This window comes from Crinia signifera, chromosome 3 (assembly GCF_055691185.1).
Source record: "Crinia signifera chromosome 3, ASM5569118v1, whole genome shotgun sequence".
NCBI lineage: Eukaryota > Metazoa > Chordata > Amphibia > Anura > Myobatrachidae > Crinia > Crinia signifera.
The window spans coordinates 88,186,159-88,211,959 of NC_139219.1; the positions used below are offsets into that span (position 1 = coordinate 88,186,159).

Here is a 25,801-nt window from a genome sequence, read left to right on the forward strand (position 1 = left end):
TTGGGATGACATTTGGGATGACATTTTTATTTTTGTGTTACTGGTAGTGAAATGTTTCAACACGTGTATAGTGTAGGGGGGGGGGGGTACAAACTTTATTTCAACCCGGGGGGTATGTAGTGTGTAGTGTGTAGTGTGTATGTAGTGTAGAAAAAAAAAAAAAAGGAATTTTGGTCTTACCTGTTAATTCTGTTTTTCTGAAGCCATGGTGGATCACTGGTACCATGGGATATTCTAGGTCCTCCAGACCAGGCACCAAGGAGTTAAACTTCTGAGAGTGCAGCTGGGATGGCCTCCTTAATACCCTGCCCTGCCCCAGGCTAATCAGTTTACTTACTACCAAAGCCTAAGGAACAGGAAAAGGCGAAGCCGACCCACACATACACACACCCCAACACCAGAGTCTTGAAGAAACAAGACAGATACACTCAAACACAGTAGATAAGAGCGAAGGGTGGGCGCCCAGTGATCCACCATGGCTTCAGAAAAACAGAATTAACAGGTAAGACCAAAATTCCTGTTTTTTCCTTCAGCCTATGGTGGACCACTGGTACCATGGGACGTCCTAAAGCAGTCCCTCAAGGGTGGGAACGCTCCCTAACTGCACTGAGGACTCCTCTACCAAATGCTGCATCAGCAGTGGCGAAGGAGTCAAACCTGTAAAAACGGATAAACGTATGTACAGAAGACCAGGTAGCTGCTCTGCAAATCTGCTCAGCAGAAGCACCACGGCCCGCCGCCCAGGACGCTGCTACCGAGCGAGTAGAATGGGCTCTGACAGAAGCCGGAACTGGCTTACCCGAGAAAAGATAGGCTTGACGAATAGCCGTTCTGATCCATCTTGCAATGGACTGTTTAGAGGCTGGCCAGCCTCTTTTATGTCCATCATAAAGAATAAACAAAGAATCAGATTTTCGGAGAGCCTTGGTTCTCTGAACATAAAAGCGTAATGCACGCACAACATCTAAAGTAACTAAATCCGAATCCTCGGAAGAAGAACCAGAAGGCAAAAAAGCTGGGACAACAATCTCCTGATTCAAGTGGAAACTGGATACCACCTTAGGAAGATAGTCCAAACGAGTACGGAGTACCGCCCGGTCTTCGTGGAAAACTAGAAAAGGTGTCTTAACTGATAAAGCACCTAGGTCCGAAACCCTCCGAGCCGAAGCGATGGCCAGGAGAAAAACAGTCTTCCACGTCAACCACTGCAAAGTGGCCTCCGCCAAAGGCTCAAACGGAGCCTTCTGTAAAGCCTTGAGAACAATTATCAAATCCCAAGGGTGAACTGGGGAAACATAAGGAGGCTGCAAGTGTAAAACACCCTGCAGGAAAGTCTTAACCGCAGAAGACTGAGCAATCCTCTTTTGAAATAAAACAGACAAGGCGGATACCTGGACCCTTAAGGATGCCAGACGCAATCCTGTATCCAGTCCCTCTTGTAAAAAAGTCAATAACCTTGACAAAGAATATTGCCTAGGAGGCAAATTACGCGTTAAACACCACGCAAAATAAGTCCGCCACACCCTGTGGTAAACTCTAACTGTAGACGGTTTACGCGCAGAAATCATAGTATGAATAACTCGGTCTGAAAACCCTCTAGCCTTTAAGACCGACCGCTCAACCGCCATGCCATCAAATTCAGACGGGGAAGGTCTGGATGAAGACAGGGGCCTTGCGTGAGTAAGTCTGGCCGTAGAGGTAGACGCCACGGGGGTGCGCTGGAGAGATCCTTGAGATCTGCGAACCACGCTCTCTTTGGCCAGTTGGGTGCAACCAGAATGGCTATTACCCTTTCCACCTGAATCTTTTGAAGGACCCGCTGAAGCAGGGCAATCGGAGGAAAGAGATACACCATTTGAAATGGCCACGGAACTGCCAGTGCGTCTATTAGAAACGCACCCGGGTCCTTTGTGCGTGCTCCGTAACAAGGCAACTTGTGGTTGTGCCGTGAGGCAAATAGGTCGATCTGAGGCTGACCCCACCGTACCACCAACTGGTGAAATACCTCTGGATGGAGGGACCACTCTGACGAGTGGACATCCTGCCTGCTTAAGAAATCGGCCTCCCAGTTGAGAAGGCCTGGAATGTATGTAGCTGAGATCGCGAGAAGAAATTTCTCTGCCCAGCGAAGGACCCGAGACACCTCGAGCATTGCTGCCCGACTGCGGGTGCCCCCCTGGTGGTTGATGTAAGCCACTGCCGTGGCATTGTCGGATTGCACCTTTACTGCACGGTGATACAGAAGAGGCCCCGCCACTTGAAGTGCCTGGAAGATCGCTACAAAAACAAAAAACCTGAAGTTTAAACCAGGGCTGAAGAACAAACCCTGCTCCTACAAATGTGCCTGTTCCTGAGGCACCAAGAAAAAAAACTGATTAGCCTGGGGCAGGGCAGGGTATTAAGGAGGCCATCCCAGCTGCACTCTCAGAAGTTTAACTCCTTGGTGCCTGGTCTGGAGGACCTAGAATATCCCATGGTACCAGTGGTCCACCATAGGCTGAAGGAAAAAATACTTTATACAGGAATTTGAACCCAATTAAAAAAAAAAAAAATTGAAGGGGTTACAAAAAAAAAAAAAAAGGCCCTGCGCCAAAAATTGAGCACAGATGTTGGTCAGTAACGTCCGTCACTGAACAGCGCTCAAAGGCAACAGGAATTTGATCAAAAAAAAAAAAAAATAGATCAACCCTGTGCCGAAAAAGATGATCAGTGATGTACGTCACTGATCAGCGCACAGTGGCCACAGGACACCCACAAAATCACATTGTGTGTAAAAAAAAAATTAAAAAAAGACCCACAGCAGCCTCAAAAAAAAAAAGAAGGTGATCAGTGATGCAACACTGATTACCAGTGAGGGGCAGCAGGTGCACAACCTTTGGTGCAACTGACAGTGCAACTGGCAGCAACTGACAGGTATATATAAAAAAAAAAAACCTCTGCGCCCCCAAAAAGTTGCTGATCACCTCAGATATAGTGATCAGCACAAAAGGCGGGGGTAGCAGACACAAAATATACACTCTCTATCACTCTCTGTCACTATCTCTCTCTATCTCTCTCTATCTATCACTATCTATCACTATCTATCACTATCTATCACTATCTATCACTATCTATCACTATCTATCACTATCTATCACTATCTATCACACTGCAGCAGCAGCACTGACAGTTATATGTATAAAAAAAAACCTGCACCCCCAAAAAAGGGGGGTAGCAGACACAAAATATACACTCTCTATCACTCTCTGTCACTATCTCTCTCTATCTCTCTATCTCTCACTATCTATCACTATCTATCACTATGACACTGCAGCAGCAGCACTGACAGTTATATATATATAAAAAAAAACCTGCACCCCCAAAAAGGGGGGGTAGCAGACACAAATCTCTCTATCTCTCACTATCTATCACTATCTATCACTATCTATCACTATCTATCACTATGACACTGCAGCAGCAGCAGTGACAGTTATTTATATATAAAAAAACCCTGCACCCCCAAAAAGGGGGGGTAGCAGACACAAAATATAGCTCTCTCTGTCACTATCTCTCTATCTCTCTCTATCTCTCTCTCTATCTCTCTATCTCTCTATCACACTGCAGCAGCAGCAGGAAGTCCCAAGAAGTCAGATCCAGGAAGCGTCCAGCACGCTACAAGCAGTGATCAAGTGATCAGGTAAGGTATTTGCAAGGATCAGGTAAGTATTAGCAAGGATCAGGTCAGTATCACGGCAGATAGGCACGGTGACCGCTCTGCACGCTATTCCAGACCGGAATGGCGTCTGCAGCGCAGTCACCGGTAGTTTAAATGTCGCGCCTTGGCTGTGATTGGTCCGTGGGTCCCACGGACCAATCACAGCCTTGGGGGCAGGTGGGGTGAGGGTGGGGTGAGGTGTCATCGTCACCGATGACCCCCTCATGCCCCCTGACGCCCGGCGGTGATTGACACCTGTGTTACCGAGCGTCCGATTCGCTGGTAACACAGGAAAACGCTGTGAATGGCTGTTCACACTGAACAGCCAATCACAGCGATCGCCGACGGGGGGGCGACATCGCAGCCCCCCCTGGGCATGCAGGGACATGTCTGCTGTCAGGGACAGCAGACATCGTCCCTCTGTCACTGCGTCTCGAGACGCAGTGACAGTTTAAAGTCATGACGTACATTTATGCCATGTGTCGGGAAGTACATCCCGGCCATGACGTAAATGTACGTCAAATGTTGGGAAGGGGTTAAGAGCGCTTCTAACAGATTTATACTCTCTACCACCAAAGTACCATGATGAGTGACCAAGAAATCTCATGGTAATTTAGCCATTGACAGTAACATGTGAATCCATTTATAATGAACTCACAGTGTGATCACGGGACTAGGTAATGAAATACTGTACTGTTAGCTTGCTGATGCATCCTCAATGATATTGCATGTTCATCTGGTTATACTAACAAGCTGCCCTTTCTGCAGTAAACTTGAACTTACTTTAAAGCTTATCATAATGATTATAAAACCAATAAAAAGAATATTATACATACCTTCTCTAAGTTAGTAAGATAAAGGAGCTGGCCTAATTTTTTTTGTAACTGTGACTTGGCTACTGCTTTGTCATTAAGCAGTTTCACACGATTCTGCTCCACCTGCAGAAAATTCAAAACGTACTTTAGAAGTCTAACAGACTGCAAATAACAGTAATTTATCAGTAACAAATCAAAAGACAACAGAACACTGGAATATATGATACAGGTTTGCTCTTAATGATATTTTGGCTGATTCAGACCATTTAAGCCCCTTGCATGCAAGCGAGGGATTTGGGCGCCAAGAGGGAAGGGGAGCGTTCAGCGGGGTGACACTTAGGAATATATACGAGACAACCTGAATCATGCTCACTGTACAATGTATTGCTCAGCAATGAATACAGCAACAAATCAGGCAGGACTCTGGTGACTGTATAAACTAACTTGCCTCGTGTGGTTCGATGATGTGAAGAACAGGAGGGTTAGGTTTGGGCTCATCAGAGAGGCGGACTCTGAGTCGCTGGGTTGCCATTGAGAGCTCATCAATAGCGGACACATGGTTCCGCAGAACCATCCAGTACTCATGAAGTAACTAAAGACGAAATAGTAAAGAAACAGTTTTAGAACATAAGTGAAACATTCAATGTAAATGTAATAAAACTAATAACATAGTTGAAACTATTGAACTATTGCAAACTTCTGAAACCATTAGTTAACATACAGTATGCAAAATATTGACCAATAAAGTCCCTTCAGAATATATATTTATATGAATAATAACTAATCCTCATGTATATGAGGGGAATTCAAGTGTTTTGATGTTGGTGCTGAGATCACTGTTATGTTGTTCTGTTGTTCTGTGATTTTGACAGGTTGTTAACCAGTCAAATATAATGAGACAATGCTGCCACATACTAAAAGTTCCCAATCCTCTGGTATATAGTACATTTGTCTTTATACTATTGACTATGATAATGGGAAAGGAACTTGACCAAAATTCGCACATGGCTAAAAAAAAATCGCACCTAATTACATTTCACCCTTGAAGTTTAAATAGTCTGGTATTTGCTACCGGTTTTTTGACTAGAAAGACATGGGCCAAGAATCCCCGGAATCCACTCCTTGAGACTTTAACCAGTACTAGCTACTCTCTTAATTCCCATATGGCATGTTCCAAGGCCGACCATAACATACATTTTTTACACCTGGACAGCTAATTGATTCAGCCATAATTTTAAGGTATAGATGTATCAAAGCTTTCAGAGAGAAAAAGTACCAACCAATCAGCTCAAAATACAGTGTAACATGGCACTTAGGACCTTATTCTGGTTCACTCTCAGAGGCAAATTCCATCTCAAATGGACAAAACCATGTGCACTGCAGGTGGGGCAAATGTAATTTGTGCAGAGAGCGTTAGATATATATGCCCATACATAAAAAAGTGATTATTATTTGAACTGACGTCACAGAACATAAAGGGCGAAATGTAATAGGGTGCGATTTTTAGACTAAAAAAAAATCGCACCAAATCGCACCTTTAAAAATCGCATTTTTTGCCGCGAATTCGCATATGTAATGAGATGCAAATTTGCGGCAAAAAAATGCGATTTGCCGCGATTTCGGGCGATTTTTAGTCATGAAAATGTGCGCATTTTCAGTCATGAAAATGTGCGCATTTTCATAAATGCAATTTTGTGCTAAAAAAAAAAAGTTTAAAAAAAAACGGCGTGGGGTCCCCCCTCCTAAGCATAACCAGCCCCGGGCTCAATGAGCCGGTCCTGGTTCCAAAAATACGGGGGACAAAAAATCTGGGGGTCCCCCATATTTTGAAACCAGCACCGGGCTCCAACAGCCCGCGGTGTCATGCCACAGCCGGGGGACACTTTTTACACAAGGTCCCCCGGCCGTACCATGAGCACCGTGGCTGGTCAGCCTTGGACGGGGTACCTGGAGGAGTGGGGACCCCCCCCAATAAAGGGGTCCCCCCCCCCCCAGGCTTCACCCGTCCAGGGCTGAAGCCCGGGGCTGTCACCGGCGTCCGTGGCCAGTGGACGCCGGCCTGATAGGGTTAAATCGATCATACGTTACATTGCTTTATACCGGAGAACTACAAGTGCCAGCAGACCTCCCCCGCATGCTGGGACTTGGAGAACCACAAGTCCCAGCATGCGGGGCATTAATGGGCCCGCTGGGACTTGTAGTTTTTTATAAACATTCTTTTTACAGGTGGACTACAAGTCCCAGCGGGCCCATTAATGCCCCGCATGCTGGGACTTGTGGTTCTCCAAGTCCCAGCATGCGGGGGAGGTCTGCTGGCACTTGTAGTTCTCCGGTATAAAGCAATGTAACGTATGACCGGCTCATTGAGCCCAGGGCTGGCTATGCTTAGGAGGGGGGACCCCACGCCATTTTTTTTTAATAAAAACACTTTTACACATTTTTATTAACAGGACCATGCACACATCTCAATGATCTGTGCATGGTTCTGTCAAATTCGCCTGTCAGAACCTGGTCTATTTTTTTTGTGATTTTTGGTAACATTTACCAAAAATCGCACCCTATTACATTTGCGAGTTGTATACTTTATAATGGGAAAACATCTGGATGCGATTTGAAATGTGACTAAAAATCGCCACTTTCAAAAGATTTTCAACCTATTAAATGTGCGATTTTCGGAAAAAGTGCGATTTCGGCCGTTTTTTACCAAAAATCGCACATGTCTAAAAAATCCCACCCTATTACATTTCGCCCAAAATGTTTCTATAGAATCAAATTCTCACATTACTATCAAATCACATTCACCTTGTATTCTTTTTTCCATGCCTCAAACAGATCCATGAAGCCAGCTCCTTCGTCAGTAAGCCATGGGTCCATCCGGTGACTTCTGGCAAACGATAGTATTGCTTTCAGTGACCGTTCCAACTCACTTGCGGCCCACAGGCCTCTGCTAGTCTTTGGCAAGCGGTCATCCACCAGGCCGTTTTCTTCCTCGATCATTTCTTCAAATATAGCAGTCTGTCCTTTTACCCTGCAAGTTTTATTACATTTCTAGTGATTAGGCTTCTTAACCCAAAAAAAATTAGGCTTCCGACGGCGCTTCCATACGTTTCCCCGGGTCCCCGCCGGCTTGCCGGCGGTAACCCGGGGTCCCCGCCGCCTGCCCGCATCCCCCCTAACCCCCCCCTAACCCCGTCCGTCTCCCTGAGGCGGAGACGGACAGGGTTTCCGCCGCGCTAGCGACGGAGACTGAGACGCGCGTGCGCGTGAGACGCACGCGCGTCTCAGTCTCCTCGCTGGCGAGGCTGCTGGCGGGTCGCCAGCGCGTACGTTCTGGCGACCCGCCAGCAAGGATGGGAACAGACCCATCTGTATGTTACAGCAATATTTAAGAAAAATTAATAAAACGCTGTTTTTAATTGATAATATTATTGCAGTAATGGTCACATTTGGGTTTTTAGGGAGAGCGTTAGCTAATGCTCAATTGCTAGTGAGAACATTGAACATAGTAATATAAATCAGAGCCTAAGGGGGGTATTCAATCTGGGCCACTATTTACGACGGGGGAAATAGGTGAACGCCTATTCAATGCTGTCTTTCCTGACAGCATTGAAGAGGCAGACCGACAGAATGGGTCCGACTTTAAAAGCAGTGACCTGGGATTGAATACCCCCCATAATCTGCGATGCAGTACCGTCTAGATGTTTGCGCATGTGCAGTTGCAAATAGTCCCTCAACTATGAAAACATTGGCATTGCCTGCAGTTCTGACTAAGGCCCTTTATGAAAACAAATTGTCTTTTAAAATGTTTTTAATAATGTGTTCGGTCACTAAAAGTCAGCAGTTCTTATACTGTATACAGTAACCAAAGGGATTAAATGTCTAGCATGAAAAGGTGCACATACACAGTGCAACAGGGTGGTGCGATGCGATGGAATGCGTATGGTGCTGCACATACTGTTTTGAACTAGGTCCAATAATCGCACCATGTATGGGCACCTAAACAGCACAGGTGAATGTTTTGGTAATCATGTGGGTCTTTCACATAGTAATGCAATTTATCTGGGTTAAAGGTACTCTGGGGATACCACTTTGGGTGGACTTAATGGAAATTATCTTTGCTCTTATACTCATAATGCAGTAGGAATGCGGTAGTGTGTATGGAATAATTTAGCAACATTTGTAAATGACAAGATGTTTGACAGAAGCCAAAACACATATGTTACCACTATTCCAACTATTTAAATCTTTCTTCTTTAAAATCTCATCTTTCCATAAGCTATCTCATGTCACAATATCAAAAGGGAAACTTATACGGTTAATGAGGAAAAATAATGGTTTTAAGAAAATCCAGAAGGTGACACCTAAGAATGTCCAAATAGTTTGATTTGGTGGAGTCGTTTTTAAGGGCCGTCCTGAAAAAACACCTTTGTTTACAGGTCCACGTCAATCCCTCTGCCCTGGGCCCTTAACCCAATTATTCAATAACTTAAGTCAGGCATGTTCAAACAATGGCCCTCCAGCTGTTTTGAAACTACACGTCCCATCATGCCTTGCCACAGATTTGCTATTAGGGAATGCTAAAACTATGGCAAGGCATGCTGGGAGGTATTTTTTCACAACAGCTGGAGGGCCACAGTTTGGACATGCCTGACTTAAGTTGTGTACACACGATAAGATTTGGCAGTTGCCGATATTGATGGGTGCCGGGACCCGGTATCTGCTGGCAGGGAGGGAGGGACGGAATCGGTAGGGTTGCATGCTGCATTGAGCAACATGGCCCTTGTCCTGACATAGTAGAAACAGACAGTCTATTTCTTCAGTCGATTCCGATGCCGCGAGGCCGTACATCGGAATCAAATCGGTATTGGGTGCTGCATAGCATGATGCGATTTGCACTATGTGCTATGGGATTTTGACTATATAGTGCAAATCACACCATATACACAGCATTACAGTACTTCATTGTAAAATAAGAATGTATGTTGATCACTAAAATAAACTTTGCCATAAGTATAGTTTATTGGGTTTCTTTGTATTAACAAACATACCTGCTATGTATTAAACGCCGTTGCCAAGCACTTTGCTAAACTTACTGCACTCAAAATAGCAGGAAGGTTTATTTACTGCAGGAAAAGGCTTCAAAATGCTTCCTTTGTGTTACTAATGTACCCTGTATTATTAACATATGAATCATATACTTGAACTTCCAGCTGCATCATAACAAAACTATAAACAATATTATAGTCCTAAATAAAAACGAATGTGTTACTAAGCTATTCTACTTGACAACAATGTTTAGTTAGTCTGATTTCAGAAAACAATTCCTTTTTGTTGTTGTGAGGTAGGTACTTACGTATGAGAGAAGAGCTTTGACTCATAATCTGTGAATAATTCATCAGCTTTACAAAAGACACAGCTGTGAAGGAATAAAACAACAGGCCTGCTGTTAGAAGAGCTTTCTTTCTTTTGCAGACAACAGTACAGGACAGGTGAACCATGAGTAGGCCAAGTATATACGCAGCCAACGCATAGACTTCACATTTAATGCAAATACACCATGCAAACTATACAGCGAGTGCAGAAGGCCATGTACAGGAACTCAGTCTTATATTTTCGCAAAAAATAAACTTGTTCAACCAAGAGTCAGGAGCAATTTAGCAGAGAACAGAGGAGGGAGCTCATGTAGTAGTAGTAGTAGTACGTTTATTTATAAGGCGCCACAAAGTGTCCGCAGCGCCGTACATAGCAAACAAAAAAAAAACAAATTACAAGGTAACGTACAGGGTGTGTAGAGAGATACAGTATAAATAGGGGTATAGCTGGTAGAACTAAAATCAGCATCAGTTCAGAAGTAGGTGTCAAAATAGTCAAGGAGACCGAAGATGAAGTAGAGGAAGGGAAGAACAGGACAGGAGCACAGGTGAGGTAATGAGGTAGGGTGAGTACGTGAGGAAGGAGGGCCCTGCTCATAAGAGTTAACATACTAAAAATAGGTGGGTGGACGAACGAAATACAATAGGATAAGTAGGAACGGAGGGGAACGGAGGCAGGATAGGAGGATCAAAAGAGGTTAGGAGGAGGGATAGGCTAGTCGAAAAAAGTGGGTTTTGAGGGAGCGCTTGAAGGAGGTAAGGGAATCAGATAGCCTGATGGGTGGCGGGAGGTTGTTCCAGTGCAGGGGGGCAGCGCGAGAGAAATCTTGGACACGGGAGTGGGAGGAGGTGATTAGGTGAGAGGTCAGTCGGCGGTCAGCGATGGAGCGAAGAGGACGGGAGGGAGTGTGGATAGAGATCAGTGAAGAGAGGTAAGGAGCGGTGGAGGAGGAGAGAGCCTTGTAGGTGGTGGTGAGGAGTTTAAAGAGAACTCGGAAAGGAATGGGGAGCCAGTGAAGAGATAGACAGAGGGGGGAGGCGGAGGTAGAGCGGCGGGAGAGGAAGATGAGCCTAGCAGCAGCGTTAAGAATGGTTTGGAGAGGTGCAAAGCGGGTGAGAGGTAGCCCAGAGAGAAGGATGTTGCAGTAGTCAAGGCGGGAGATGACAAGAGAGTGAATGAGAATTTTGGTCGCGTCAGTGGAGAGGAATGGTCTGATGCGTGAGATGTTGCGTAGGTGAAAGCGGCAAGACTGTGAGAGAGCACGAATGTGGGGGGTGAAAGAGAGGGAGGAGTCAATGATGACACCGAGGCAGCGCGTTTGGTCGGTGGACGTGATCTCGGTTTCACCAATGCTGATGGAGATAGTGGGAGAAGAGGGGATGTTCGGGGGATGGAAGATTAGAAGTTCAGTTTTAGCCATGTTTAGTTTCAGGAAGCGTTGGGTCATCCAGGCTGAGATGGCCGTGAGGCATTCGGAGACCTTGGACAGAAGTGATGGGGATAAGTCGGGGGAGGAGAGATAGATTAGGGTATCATCAGCATAAAGGTGGTAATGAAAACCATAGGAGCTGATGAGGGTGCCCAGAGAGGTGGTGTAGAGGGAGAAGAGGAGAGGGCCAAGGACTGACCCTTGGGGAACACCGACTGGCTGGGGGGTAGTAGGAGAGGAGGAGCTCGGAGTGGAGACGGAGAAGGAGCGATCGGAGAGGTATGAGGTGAACCAGGAGAAGACCGTGCCTTAGCGGAGGGTGTTGAGCAGGAGAGGGTGGTCAACAGTGTCAAAGGCAGCCGACAGATCAAGCTGGATGAGGATAGAGAAGAGGCCTTTGGATTTAGCCGATAGTAGATCGTTAGTGACTTTGGTCAGGGCAGTTTCAGTGGAATGTAAAGGGCGGAACCCGGATTGGAGGGGGTCTAGAATGGAGTTAGCAGTAAGGTGGCTTAGGAGACGATTATAGGTCAGACGTTCTAGGAGTTTGGAGGCAAAAGGGAGGAGGGAGATGGGCCTGTAGTTGGATGGAGAGTTGGGGTCCAGATTTGTTTTTTTGAGAATTGGGGAGACAAGAGCGTGTTTGAAGGAGGAAGGGAAGATCCCAGAGGATAGGGAAAGATTAAAGAGGTGAGCCAGGTGAGAGCAGACTGATGGACTGAGACGACGGATAATATTGGAGGGGATAGGATCAAGCGGGCAGGTGGAGGGAGAAGCGGATTGAAGGATAGAGTGGACTTCAGCAGCAGTGGTGGGGTAAAATGAGGACAGGGGTTGGAAGGAGGGGAGTGGAGATGTAGGAGGGGAGGAGGGAGAGGGTGAGGTCATGGCAGCAGTGATGGCAGTCCTGAGAGAGGAGATTTTGGTTGAAAAGTAGGTAGCAAAATCAGCGGCTACGATGGAGGACGGAAGAGCTGGAGGAGGGGGGGAGAGCAAGGAGTTGAAGGTGGCGAAGAGCCTGCGGGGATTGGATGATTGGGAAAGGATGAGGGACTTAAAGTAGGATTCCTTGGCCAGAGCAAGGGCAGATCTGAAGGAGGAAAGAATGAATTTGAAATGGAGATAATCCGCAAGGGAGCGTGATTTCTTCCAGAAGCGCTCAGCAGTGCGAGAGCACTTTTGAAGGAATCGGGTGATAGGTGAGTGCCACGGTTGGGGGTTGGAGCATCGAAGGGGGATAGAGGAGGGAGGGCAGGCAGAGTCCAATGCCGAAGATAGGGTGTCACTATAGAGGGAGGCAGCGAGGTTCGGGCAGGACATGAGGGCGATTGGGGCGAGAAGAGGACACAGCGTGTTTGAGAAGGCAGCAAGATCAAGTGTGTTGACGTTATGCCGTGAGACAATGCGCTTGGGAGGGGGGGTGGGAGAGGGGGAAGCAGTGAGGGAGAAGGAGATGAGGTGATGGTCAGAAAGAGGAAAAGCTGAGATAGTGTAGTCAGTAAGGGAACAAGAGCGAGAGAAGACGAGATCGAGGGAGTGTCCTTGGATGTGGGTGGGAGAGGTAGTCCACTGAGATAGGCCAAGAGAGGAGCAGAGAGAGAGGAGTTTGGAGGTGCCAGGATCAGCGGGGTTATCCAAGGGGATGTTAAAGTCACCAAGAATGACAGATGGCAGGTCAGAGGAGAGGAAGTGTGGAAGCCAGGCGGCGAAGTTGTCAAGAAATTGGGAGATAGGGCCAGGGGGGCGGTAGATTGCAGCGACACGGAGGTGGTAGGGGTAGTATAGACGGATAGAGTGAGACTCAAAGGAGGAGAAAAGGAGAGAGGGTTCAGGGTGAATGACACTGTGGGTGCATGAGGCTGAGAGGAGAAAACCCACACCGCCACCTTGGCGACCGTCAGGCCTGGGAGTGTGAGAGAAAGAGAGGCCACCGTGGGAGAGAGCAGCTGGAGAGACAGAATCAGAGGTGGAGAGCCAGGTCTCGGTGATAGCAAGGAGGTGGAATGCTCTAGAGATGAATAGGTCATGTGCAGGGCTCCCTCCTCTTCATGGCGCAGTAGACTCTGGCATCATGCCAGAGCCTATTGAGCATGTGTAGGTCTCCAGAAACATGGTGCCTACCATGTTCTAGAGACAAAATTCATACTGTGCATGGCAGCCAATTTGTCGCAACTGCAGCTCCAACTCCAGCGTGGGACTGGAAAGGTAAGTAACAAAATGTGGGTGCAGTGTGTGTGGTGGGGGTTCCCCTGTATTCAGGGGCACATGTGCACCACAGAAATTGCACCCATTATAGCAACGCATATGCAGAGAGTTCAATACTGTAAAAACATGTGCAAATTTATGGGGCATATCCCAGGATATTTTTGCGCAATCCAATAATATTTGGCTAGTCACAGACTTTGTGCCGATGTTGCATGTAACTCTGCATGGCACGATTAATGTGAAGGCATGAAGGAGTTCATAACCCCAAAAAAGCAAAGAATAGGAGGCAGTTAGAAGGTATAAAATGGTTAATTTTTAAAATATGAAGAAAAAATTATACTCAGCAAATAAAGATGCTCAGAGAATTTTGGGGTCTCAGACAATTTTGCGGGAACATTAGATTGTTTCTATTGTGATTTTTAAAAGTTTATATGCAAGCTTGTAAAATATGGGCAAAAACACTTCAGAACTCCTGAAACTGTGGGCCTGATTCTGGTTCCCTCACAAAAGCAAATTCTCTCCCTAATGGACAAAACCATGTGCACTGCAGGTGGGGCAGATGTAACATGTGCAGAGAGAGTTAGATTTGGGTGGGATTTTTACTTCAAACTGATATCTATATTGCAGTGCAAAAATAAAGCAGCCTGTATTTACTCTGCACAGAAACAAAATAACTCGCCCAAATCTAACTCTCTCTGCACATGTTATACATCTGCCCCCCTGTAGTGCACATGGTTTTGTCCATTAGAGAGAAAATCTGCTTTTGAAAATGAACCAGAATCAGGCCCAGGTACACAAGTTGATTGCCAGAAAGCCGATGCTTGGGGGTGGTACCCAACCATTTTCTGGGAGTGTCAGGGAGAAAGCAGGGGTGCCCAGGCGTTTGATGGGGTCGTGTGACGTCAGCTCCTGCCCCGATCAGCCTGGTTCTATCGCACCGGCTGTATAAGTCCTGGGCTATGCACAGACTGCACACAGTGTAAAATTAACGGCTTGCGTATGGGTTTGCTGCTAATTCGCAGGTTTGCACAGGTCAGGATTTCACTCTTACTGGGCAGTGATTACTTGATCAGAGGGTTTTGGAAATTAGCACCCAGGGATCAGGTCTTAAAAACCTCTATGTCTTGACATTTAAATATCCTAATAAGAACTAATCCTAATGGACACCTAAGCAGCAAGATCTTCAACTGACACTAGCGTTCGCAGGTTTCTAACTGAACAGTAAAAGTGGTACAACCTAGTTTACAGCAAAATGAATCTGCCCCTCAGTGGGGTATATTCAATGCCGTGGGTGAGCGGCGACAGCGAGCAGGGCTTCCTGCTCGCTGTCACCACTCACCCACGGCATTGAATATACCCCACTGAGGGGCAGATTCATTTTGCTGTGAACTAGGTTGTACCACTTTTACTTTTATACAACGCACCCCCCTCATACACCAATTCCCCCTCGCTCCGTTTTTTTTAGCGAGGGGGAATTGGCATATGCGTCTCCAGAAGCAGCAAGACTCGCGGCTAAATACAGCAGGTTTTCTGCATTCGCTGCGGGTCGCGCTGTTTTGGGGAATTCTCGCCGTCCTGTGACTGCGAGGATTTCCCTGGAACGTTGCATAGGGCGAGCGGCTGGCGAGGGGGTTAAACAGCAAGGATCGCTGGTTTTCTGCAATCCTCGCTGTTTAACCCCCTCGCCAGCTGCACTGAATACTACCCAGTGTGTTCATTTAAAGTTAGTAGTTGTACAGTAGATGAGTTCTAAAAGGCATATTTGTATAACTACTGTAAGTGTTAACTACTGGCTCTTCTGTTTGAGCCTATTCATGCCTTCTGCATCTACTTTATTTACTAAGCAATGATCTTACTCCTGGTCTGCCTTCCTTTGTTAAAATGAATAACTTGTTATATTTTATTAGAACTTATTCCCCCTATATATAGCATATGGGCCTCTTTCATTCATGGCCCGCACTCATGTTGCTGTGGTACTGATATTTTTTCCCTAAAGCATTCTGTGACGTAAAAAAAGGCAGGTACAGCATCAGACTGTCATTGAGTGATAGGTCAAAAATCGTTTGCTGGGCGGTGGTGGACACAGTTTCCTGAAAACACCGAATAGGGGGAGAGAAGAGGCCAGAGATCACCAAATGAAGGAGATATCCAGGTCTCTGAGACAGGTGACTTGCGTGCCCTTATGGGTGCAGCAAGCTGTCCCATGTTGAGTCAATAATCCAGTGCTATGATGTAGGTCCTGCAGCAGGAGGCATTTGCTTGTAATAGCCCCTTCCTACTGCATTTACCATACAGCGCTATCACTGCATCATCCAAGGATAGACACTATGGCCACATCAGAATCAGGACCACTGCCCGTAATTAAGGTACAAGAAAATCAGTGCAATGCATGACTAGCAGGTTCTTCTCTTCTCAGGTTATGTGGAAGAAGTAGGGAAAAACCTGCAATATAAGCAACATGGTGGGGCATATCTATTTAACATTTCTGTTGCCTTTTGAAATTTTCTATGAGCAGGTATTAAAGCTGTTCATAATTTATATTTTTGTGAGCTAGAAAACTCGGCCAACATATATTAATGACATTTAAAAAAGTAGTGGTCTGCGCACTCTCGCATCTACCTTTCCTACTTGCTTTAGTATACTGTACAGTGGAAAGAGTACACCACTGCAGGTTTTTTGGTACTTATATGTTAGTTGGGTGCCCACTATAGTTAGTACGCTCATACCCCCACTATCCATGTCGGGGTGGAGTTGATTTTATATAGTTTGTGGAGTGCAGCAAGCCCCGCGAGGGGACGCGGAAAACTAAGCAAATAGCTTAGTGGGCGCCCAACTAACATATAAGTATCGGGTTTTTTTACATTGCAAGAAAGTAAAAAAAGGATCATTATTAGTGTCGCAAAACAACTAATCATTTAAAATGTAACCAAACATATTAGCATCTAAACAAATAACAACTATGAGTGAAATTTAATCGGATGAGAGAATCAGAAAGTGAGATTTGGTAAGAAATCTCCAGGTTTTTTTAAAGCGGCAATCATTTACACTTCAAAATCAAACTGGTTTTGCAGTATAAATGATTGCTGCTTTAAAAAAAAACAAAAAACCTGGAGATTTCTTACCAAATCTCACTTTCTGAATATTTCATCCTATTACATTTCACCCAAAGTGTCTCATGTGATCCATGGAGGTTATATACAAAGTATCTATCTCTTATAAGTGCACACTCTAATAAACACACAAATGTGGAAAATCACACACACAATTCATTTAAACAGGTGACTAATAATATTATACACACATATGGAGAGGAAGTCGCCCAACTCTGAGATGGCATACTGATGCAGTCTGGATAACTTCTGGAGATGGGGGACCTTCAAGACTCTTCACTGCCTCTCTGACAAGTTTCTGGCACTTTCTCAATTCTTCCATTTGTGAGGTAACAACGTATTGGAGTCCTCTGCAGTCCCGGAATCTAAATGATATAAAAAGTAAGTTACATCCCAAACACAAAACAGATTGTTTGGTAAAGATACTACAATCAAGATTTTTATTTAACTCACTGTAAATTTGATATGAATCAAGATTTTCATAAACTCATCATAAATCCCAATCCATTTGGAAGACCATATGTCCCTCCCTATTTGGTGTGATTTATGGTACATTATACAGGTTGAGTATCCCGTATCCGTGCATCTTTTATCCGAATTATTCCAAAAACCGTGGTTTTTGGAATCATTCGATTTTTTTTTGTTTTTTTTAACCCCCCTAACCCTCTTTTCATACTTACCAAGCCCCAGGGCGTCCACAGCAGGCCTCCGGCATCTTCTCCAGGGTCTCCAGCGGTCCCAGGAATGCATTGCGCGAGTGTGCGCGCGCGCTGGTGACGTCACACTCGTGCAATGCATTCCTGGGACCGCTGGAGACCCGGAGAAGATGCCGGAGGCCTGCTGTGGACGCCCGGGGACTGCGTGGACGCCGAGGGACCACCGGACACCATCAGGGGACAGGTAAGTATGGCTAAAACAATTTATTCCAAAAACCGGAAAATTCCCCTATCCGGAATGCTCGTGGTCCCGAGCATTTCGGATAGGGGATGCTCAACCTGTATAATATGGCATAAAAACAAAACAAAATGTAGCTCCAGTACAGATGGCATTACAATCTAATGTAGGGTACACACCAGGGCGACCCGCTCACGATGCACATCGTGAGCGGGTCGTCAGTGTCTCGTCCGACCCGCTCACGGTGACGCGGGGGGGCACGACCCGCTCACGATGTGCACCGTGAGCGGGTCCGATCCGATCCGATGGCGACCCGCACCCGGCTGTATGGTCGTCATTGAGATCCTACCTGCAGCAGGTAGGATCTCAATAACGAGCGACCGACCCGCGGGACCGCGCATCGGATCGGTATCGGTCCACACCAGGACAGAAAAGGGCTTAATCACCACACAATCTACATCCAATTGGTCAGAATTGGATCTAGATTGAGGGGATCGGGCCCTAGTCGTCCTGGTGTGTACCCAGCATTACCCCTCTAACCCAGAGTATTCCAGTGGCCCTCAGATGAGATGAAAGATTCCAACATTTCTCTTAGCAATACATGGTACATGGATATTTTCCTTCAACGAACACTTGACTTGACTTTTGCAAAGTTAAAGCTGCTCCTACAGTAAATGTTACATAAATAAGTAAAAACAAATCGTATTTCATAAGGAGGATAATAGTTATTGCACTCAGCGCAACTGTCGATCCAAATAAGTTGTCCTAGCCCATTCTATTGATTTGAGTTAATTCCGGGTAGGCTCCCCTCCATACTGCATCAAAAGAAGAATATACTGTAATGCAGAGAAAGCAGAACCAAAAACTACCAATACCTTATACAAACTTCTTACCAATGTGTGGACCACTTTAGAATTAGGATAAAAAAAACAAAAAAAACAAGGAGAACAAATATGGTGTGTTTGTGTGTGAATCAGCTGGACCAAGTGTATCGCCCTCAAGCATCCCAGTGTGTCCAAATCGAGTGCAGGACTCCAGATACGTTGGGTTATACTCAGTCTCAGTCATCTGCAGCATGCAAAATCAGCTTTCATCAGCAGGTCCAATGAAAAGTCCAGCAGTAGCAGCGGGTGGACCATTGCTTGCTGTAGCGCCAGGTGAGCAGTACCAGGCAGAAGCAACTCTGTTCCCTATGGCAGATTTTAGCCATAGGGGACAGAGCCGATTAACTCTACCTGGTGCACTGCAGAGCTCCATTGGTAGAGCAGTGGTTACACTTGTATCCTGCTGTGAACCACACAGGTGCTGCTGTACATGCATGTGCCCCTTCAGGGCTTAGAGCCTGGAGCAAGGTGTCTTCATGGTCTCTGGAAGTTACACCTCAGTCAGGAAGTGCAAACACACTTACAAATCATCTTCCTGTGTCATGCCTGAAGTCAAACTGGGTTGGCATTTACACCCCGTTGTGGTGTCAGTCACCGGTGGCCTCTGTAGCAAGCCCCCCACATATCAGCCATTCTATACAGGATGAGCTGATATATCATCCATCGGCTTTGCTGCAGGGCCATAGCAATATATCTGCAAACAACATTGTTCACAGACATATCACTGGCACACAACCACAAATGTGCCCCCTGTATATCAATTATTCAACTGAATGCCCAATATATTGGCTCGTTTGTACCCAGTCTCTTGTTTCAGATGGTATGTTTTACGGGTCATTGTATCTGTAACTCTTTTACAGAACACGGTAAGCCCCCACCCCCCTCCACCCCATCCTTACTTGTCTGCCATGGACAACTTGTTCACTTGATGTTTATAATTGGTGGTTATTTCATTTTGAACACGCTGAACAAGATCTTCATCATTTGCAGTTTGGGCTGCACACTGGATCACATCAATCCACCAGGGAGATGAGAAATTAATCTGCAAAGGTTTAAAATAATCAATATGTAGGAACTGAAAAATAACAAAATGGAGAAAGCATTAACCTTGTTTTTACTGTACATTGGACATTTGGTTGGAGGGCATCAATGTCACAGGACATAGTTCGGGATAACATAGTGACATTTTTTCAACAATGACCTACATATTAGGCAGCACAGATAAAGGCGGTAATTTGCACGGATCACGGTAAACTGCAACTTCTCCAATTAACGATCCATGGTGAATTAGGCCCTTTAAACTTAACCCTTTGAGTGCCAAGTGAATTTGTCCCAAAAAAAAGTGTGTAAAAAATGCCAACAAACATTTTTATTCATCATAATGACCTCTAATGGTTAACGTATATATGAAATATAATCTTCAACACTTTTTTTATTTGTATTTATATCACAAATGTGAGTGACACTGGTATTTTTAGCAGATATTTTGCACATCTCCCACAGAGATTTTGGCACTCAATGGGTTAAAAGGTGCTCAGTTGGCCGAGTCGTGCTTGGCTGGCATGCCAAGAGGGGATATTTGGCATGATTGAAGCAACAGTAATGAACGATGCATCTGCATGCAAAACCAATCCCTTGTCACTCACTAGGGAAGGCACCAAGCTATTAGACTGAGGGTAATAAGACCCTTCACAACAATCACAAAATAAATGGAAAGATCATGACAAAATATAATCAATGATAAATGCATGAAACAGTGAGCTGTGCAAACAGGCTATATATCATTATCATGGAAACATATTAAGTCATATAAAAAGGATTTATTTTGACTTCTCATTAAACCCTTAACTCCAAGGCAGTAGGGTGACACAGGTAATGTTTAACTCCAAGCAGGCAGAGCAATGGCAACTACTGACTCCCCTGCAGTCAGACAGATACGCTCATGTTTAAATAGATCATAATTCTACTTACACGCTAATGAAAAAACGTATCCTTCATGTGTCCTCCCACATATTGCACACCCTGAAACCCTACAATAATAACACTTACATTTTTCGCTATATTGTACATCGGCCAGTGGACCGGCACTAAATCACTAGGAAGATGTCATGGCTAACATATTTCAGGGGTTTTGCGCATGTGCAGTAGAGTGGTCCCCAGGAATAATGTTTCAGGAGACCCGCTGCCACATGGGCAGTAGTCTTCTATTCTACAGCACTTTACAGAGAATAATTGGCCATTCATATCACATTACATCCTATATTAATCACCTTTCTTTGTAGTTCCCGAATATTCTGCAAAACTGGCTGCAAAGCTTGGTGAGCTTCTGACACCTCTGCATCTGATTTCACCATATAGTGTTCTTTAAGTTGCTTAATCTGAAACAAAACAAATATATATATAGTAGTATTTGAAAAATACTTACATAGTTAAATCCTTTTCAAGGGGTGGTATTCAATGCTGTGGCAAGGGGGATTTCTACGACAAGGATGGCTTATTTTCGGCAAAGGAAAAGCCATCCTCGCCTACAAACCCCCTCGCCGTATTCAATGTTTGGGAGAAATCCTTGCCATCAGAGGACGACAAGGATCCCCTTAAAGGGCTAGGTTCGCCACAAATGCAGTGAGTCCGCTACATTTTGTGGTGAGCACCGCCATTTTAATGGCCAGAATCCTCGTTTCCTCCACGTCAAAAGGAACCAGTGAGGTGGAAACAGCGAGTTAAGGAGAGGGAGTTGAATACTCTGATGGCGAGCTATCGGTACTGCTCGCCGTCATAGCCCGCCATAAGGGCATTGAATACCCCTCTTAGAGACAATATGGGGCTGACAACGACCCTGATGCACCCGGCTTGTGGGCATTAGTTCCTATTGTACCAGATCTTTGAACACCAATCTGAGTGTAAGCTGGTCTTCCTTCTTCCTCTCCTTACTCCTGTCATGGGCTTGCTAACTTAACTGACTGGTCAGTGGCTGGAGGCAGAGTATAGTGAAGATTGTGTCTGGGCATGCTGGGAAAAATGTAGTAACTATTTGGTGCCCAGGGACTCTCCTCTCCTGGCTATACCCAGTGCCCCCTAGTGGAAGTAAAAAGAAAGTTCGGTACTTGTTTCCTAGCACGGCGCCACCGATTTTAATTGTATGCAATTGGGTTGCAAAAATTGTGTCAATCGCATCGCATGCAACCTAATTGCATGCGATGCGATTGACCTGACCGACCCGATTTTTTACATTGGAACCAATGTTAAATGGTCCCTGAGACCTGATTATACATTGGCCCCAATGTTAAATGCCCCCCAGACCCCATTTTTCATTGTATGCCCCCCCCCCCCATTGTTAACGCCACTATCCACGTCGGCATGGAGTTGATCTTACATAGCGTGGCGAGCGCAGCGAGCCACCGTGCCCGAAGCGTGGCAAGCAACCGAGGGGACGCGCATTGCTTCACTCCACGCTTTGGGCTCGGTGGCTCGCCACACTATATAAGATCAACTCAACGCCGACGTAGATAGTGGGGGTCTGAAAAGGTCGGAGGACGTGTACCACCGCCCCGCTTGCCACGCTTCGGGTTGGTGTTCATTGTGGGGTGGCGTTAACAATGGGGGGGCATTTGACATACAAATTACCCATCTGGGTGGCTATACAATGACAAATCGGGTATGGGGGGCCATTTAACATTGGTTCCTATGTAAAATCGGGTCCATCGCATGGCATGCGATGGACCCGATTTTAAACGGCCATTTAACATTACATACAATGTCAAATCGGGTCGGTCGCATCGCATGCCATTATAATGGCATGCGATGGACCCCATTTTTACATTGTCGGGAAAGCTGTTAAAAAGCCCGAAATCGGGTCAGTCGGGTCCCATCGCATACCTTAAGTTAAGATATGCGATGGGACCCGACGGGCGCCGTGCTAGGAAACAAGTACCGAAAGTTCAACTGTTTCTGAAATTATTTTAAGCTGTCTGGCTATACCAGGCCATGTGGGGAAGTATTCTATGGTTCCATGGCTCTTACTATGAAGAAACCTTTCTGTAGCTGAAGAATCAATCACTTCCAGGTGCAAGGGGTAGCAGTGTGTGCTCTGGGAGGTCCTTATACTTTCAAGCACTTGAGTGATATCACTAAACTAATTGAGCATCTGCCAGTATATATATAGGTCCTTATACTGAACACGTTGCTTTACGAATGTTCAGAATCGATCATTACATTTTTTTATACACAGTGATCATAGCATCCACTTTATCATCTCTTATTAATACATTTACTATTAGAGTATTAGAATTTCCAAGGCCCCCCTAGGCCAAATGTTTCTTATTGACAAATTCAGAAAGAAAATATTACATAAATTGTGTTCATATGTCATTCTTAAGTTCAGTTATGTGGTGAGGGATATGATTCATCTGTTTGTCATGTGAAATGATTGGAAGCAACAAGCACTGATTTTGCCTATAATTAATGGAAACACCAACCCAGAGTACCCCTATAAGTGCCCAAGGCACCCCAGGATGCCAAGAACATTTCATGCACTTTCTATTTGTGCCACTTTCAATTTTGAGCTGAACTCTGCCAAGAAGGGACTTCTTGCAAATGCCACTGTTTCATACATATACCCCTAAGAATGTATAACTTATGGCGGCTGTGCGGCACAGTTTCAGGCTATAAGCAAAAAATCTAAAAGCAATCCGTTCATTGCTCATTTCTTCACAGAATGCTAGTAGAAAAGCCTGACCAAATCATAAATCTCTAATATATATTGAAAACATATAATAGGAATGCAAAAAATAAATATTACATTTCTTTTGTAAAGTTTAATTAACATTTTAACTTATGGTCTATACACACCGAGCGATTATGTCCAGACTGTGGACCGTTGTCATCGCTGGGGGGAAAGCTGCTCAGTGCAAACACACTGAGCAGCTTTGCCCCTGCCTGGCGCTGTCATTGAAGGGTGGACGGCTTTGCATAGCACAGCGCTATGCAAAGCCATCCATCTGCTGGTAATACCAGCAGATGAGTGGCTTTCCCGGTGATGATGCGCTCACCGCAGGGCCATACACACTGGGCGGCTTTAAGCTGAAAGCCGCTCAAAACAGTAAGGGGGAAACTAAGGCAAATACGCCTAAAAAATTCGTATTTTCATAGTAAAATATGAATTTTTCCCATATTTGTATTTATGGCACATTCGTATTTGTATTTAAAAATACTAATGTATATGCCATCGGGAAATACGAATAGGAATCATCATTCAAAAGAATGGTAAATCCTAATTTACTAAGCCTTAAATACTTTATTAACCCCTTCCCGACGAGGCCTTTTTTGTTAACTTTTTTTTTTTTTTTCCTCGCGTTCAAATAAGCGTAACTTTTTTAATTTTCCGGCTATATAGACACATGAGGGCTTTTTTTTTGCGGGACAAGTTGTACTTTTTAATGGTACCATTTACTATACCGTATAATATTCTGGGGAATCAGGAAATAATTCAATGTGGGGTAAAAAAAAAAAAAAAACGCCATTCCACAATTTTGCGCTGGTTACGTTTTTTTTGGAGTTCATAGTTCGTTTAAAATGATGGGTTATCTTTATTCTATGGGTCGTTACGATTCCGGTGATACCAAACTTATATAGTTTTCGTTACGTTTTACCACTAAAAAAAAAAATAGAAAATTTTACGTTTTTTCTAATTTGCGTCGCATCGCCATGTTCTGCGGCTTATAACTTTTTTATTTTTCCACCTACGGACCTGGGTGAGGGCTCATTTTTTGCGGGCTGAAGTGTAATTTTTAATTAATACCATTATGGGATATGTGCGACTTTCTGATCTCTTTTAGTTACATTTTTTTGGGTAGCCGATGCGACCAAAAAACGTAGTTTTGGCGTTGGGAATTATTTTCCGTTTACGCCTTTAACCGTGCGGGATAACTAATGTTATATTTTAATAGATCGGACTTTTAGGAACGCGGCGATACCAAATATGTTTATTTTTTTTTATTTTTTATTTATTTTTATTTGTGAAATGGGGAAAGGGGGGTGATTTGAACTTTTAATATTTATTTATTTTTTTTTTTTTTTTTAACTTTATTTTTTTTTTTTTTTTTACTTTTACTACAAGGCCCCCTAGTGTACTTGACCACTAGGGGGCGCGATCGCCTGTACTAGGTTCAGCCATAGAGCTCTATGGCTGAACATAGTGATTTTCAGCACTTCCTATTACATCCTGCCTGAGGCAGGATGTAATAGGAATGCCGACATGGCCAGCACAGGGGTCTACATTAGACCCCTGGCTACCATGGCAACCGATCGGCACCCTCCGATCTCGCCGCGGGGGGCCCCGATCGGCGCCGGAGGGGGGCGCCCCCCCTCCGATCAGCTATTTAAGCACTGCGGGCGCTTTGCCCGCGGTGCTTAAAGGGTTAAACGGCCACGATCGGCGAACTCGCCGCTCGTGGCCGTGAGAGCAGGTACCTGGCTGTAATATACAGCCATTACCTGCTCTCTTTCAAGCCAGCTCACTCCGTGAGCTGGCTTGATTCCCCCGCAACCGGCATATGACGTACATTTCCGTCATATGTCGGGAAGGGGTTAAAGTATTATTAAAATACGGCCACTAATTATCGTCAAACTGCCGATAATTGCCGGTCAAATATGACAGGAAAAGAGACTTCAATGTCCTGGCGTATTTGGCTTTAGACTGCACGGATCAGTCAGATCCGTGCAGGCTTCAGTGTAAAAAAATAAACAGAAAAAAAATGGTTTTAAAAAAATCAGGGGAAAAAATGCGTAGGGCTCCGCTGACTTTTTAAAACCAGCCCCAGGCTCCAGGTCTGATTCCAAAAATACTGGGGACAAAATGAATAGGGGTCCCCCGTATTTTAAGAACTAGCCCCGGTCCAACCAGCCAGCAGGGTAATGCCACAGCCGGGGGGAGACTTTTTATACAAGTCCCCCCCGGCCAAAGCATTAACCCTGGGGAAGTGGGGACCCCACCATTAAAGGGGTCCTCCCTCCAGGACTTACCTGGCCAGGCTGAAGCCTGGTGCTGTCCCCGGTACCCCTGGGCATTGGGTACCGGGCTCATCTTTGTGTAAAAAATAGAATCAAACACCATTGTCTAAAACTGTAAAACTATGAGTCCCGACAAGCCTCCTCCTCATGCTGGGACTTGGAGAACCACATGTCCCAGCATGTGGGGCATTAAAGGGCCCGCTGGCACACAGTAATAGAAATAGTTAAATAAAAACACTGACACACATGAAAAATAAAACTTTAATACATACATAGCCCACACATACTGATACTTACCTTTCTTGAGCCCGTAGGTAGCCCTGGGTCCAGGGGTCTGCTGATCCTAGGTCCGGGGGTCCTATGATCCTGGGTCTGGGGGTCCGCTGATC

General features: G+C 45.2%; 1 protein-coding gene across 3 annotated transcripts in view; it reads right to left on the reverse strand.

The window, feature by feature from the left end:
- Nucleotides 1-25,801, reverse strand: part of SHPRH (SNF2 histone linker PHD RING helicase) — a 98,391-nt gene that overhangs the window by 15,822 nt on the left and 56,768 nt on the right. For all 3 annotated transcript variants that reach the window (XM_083176178.1, XM_083176177.1, XM_083176179.1), the window contains 7 exons: nt 20,675-20,782; nt 19,304-19,446; nt 16,818-16,991; nt 9,863-9,925; nt 7,312-7,537; nt 4,958-5,101; nt 4,531-4,632 (listed from right to left, as the gene is read on the reverse strand). In XM_083176178.1, the coding sequence (XP_083032304.1) occupies nt 4,531-4,632; nt 4,958-5,101; nt 7,312-7,537; nt 9,863-9,925; nt 16,818-16,991; nt 19,304-19,446; nt 20,675-20,782 (960 nt within the window). The remainder of the gene's footprint in view (nt 1-4,530; nt 4,633-4,957; nt 5,102-7,311; nt 7,538-9,862; nt 9,926-16,817; nt 16,992-19,303; nt 19,447-20,674; nt 20,783-25,801) is intronic.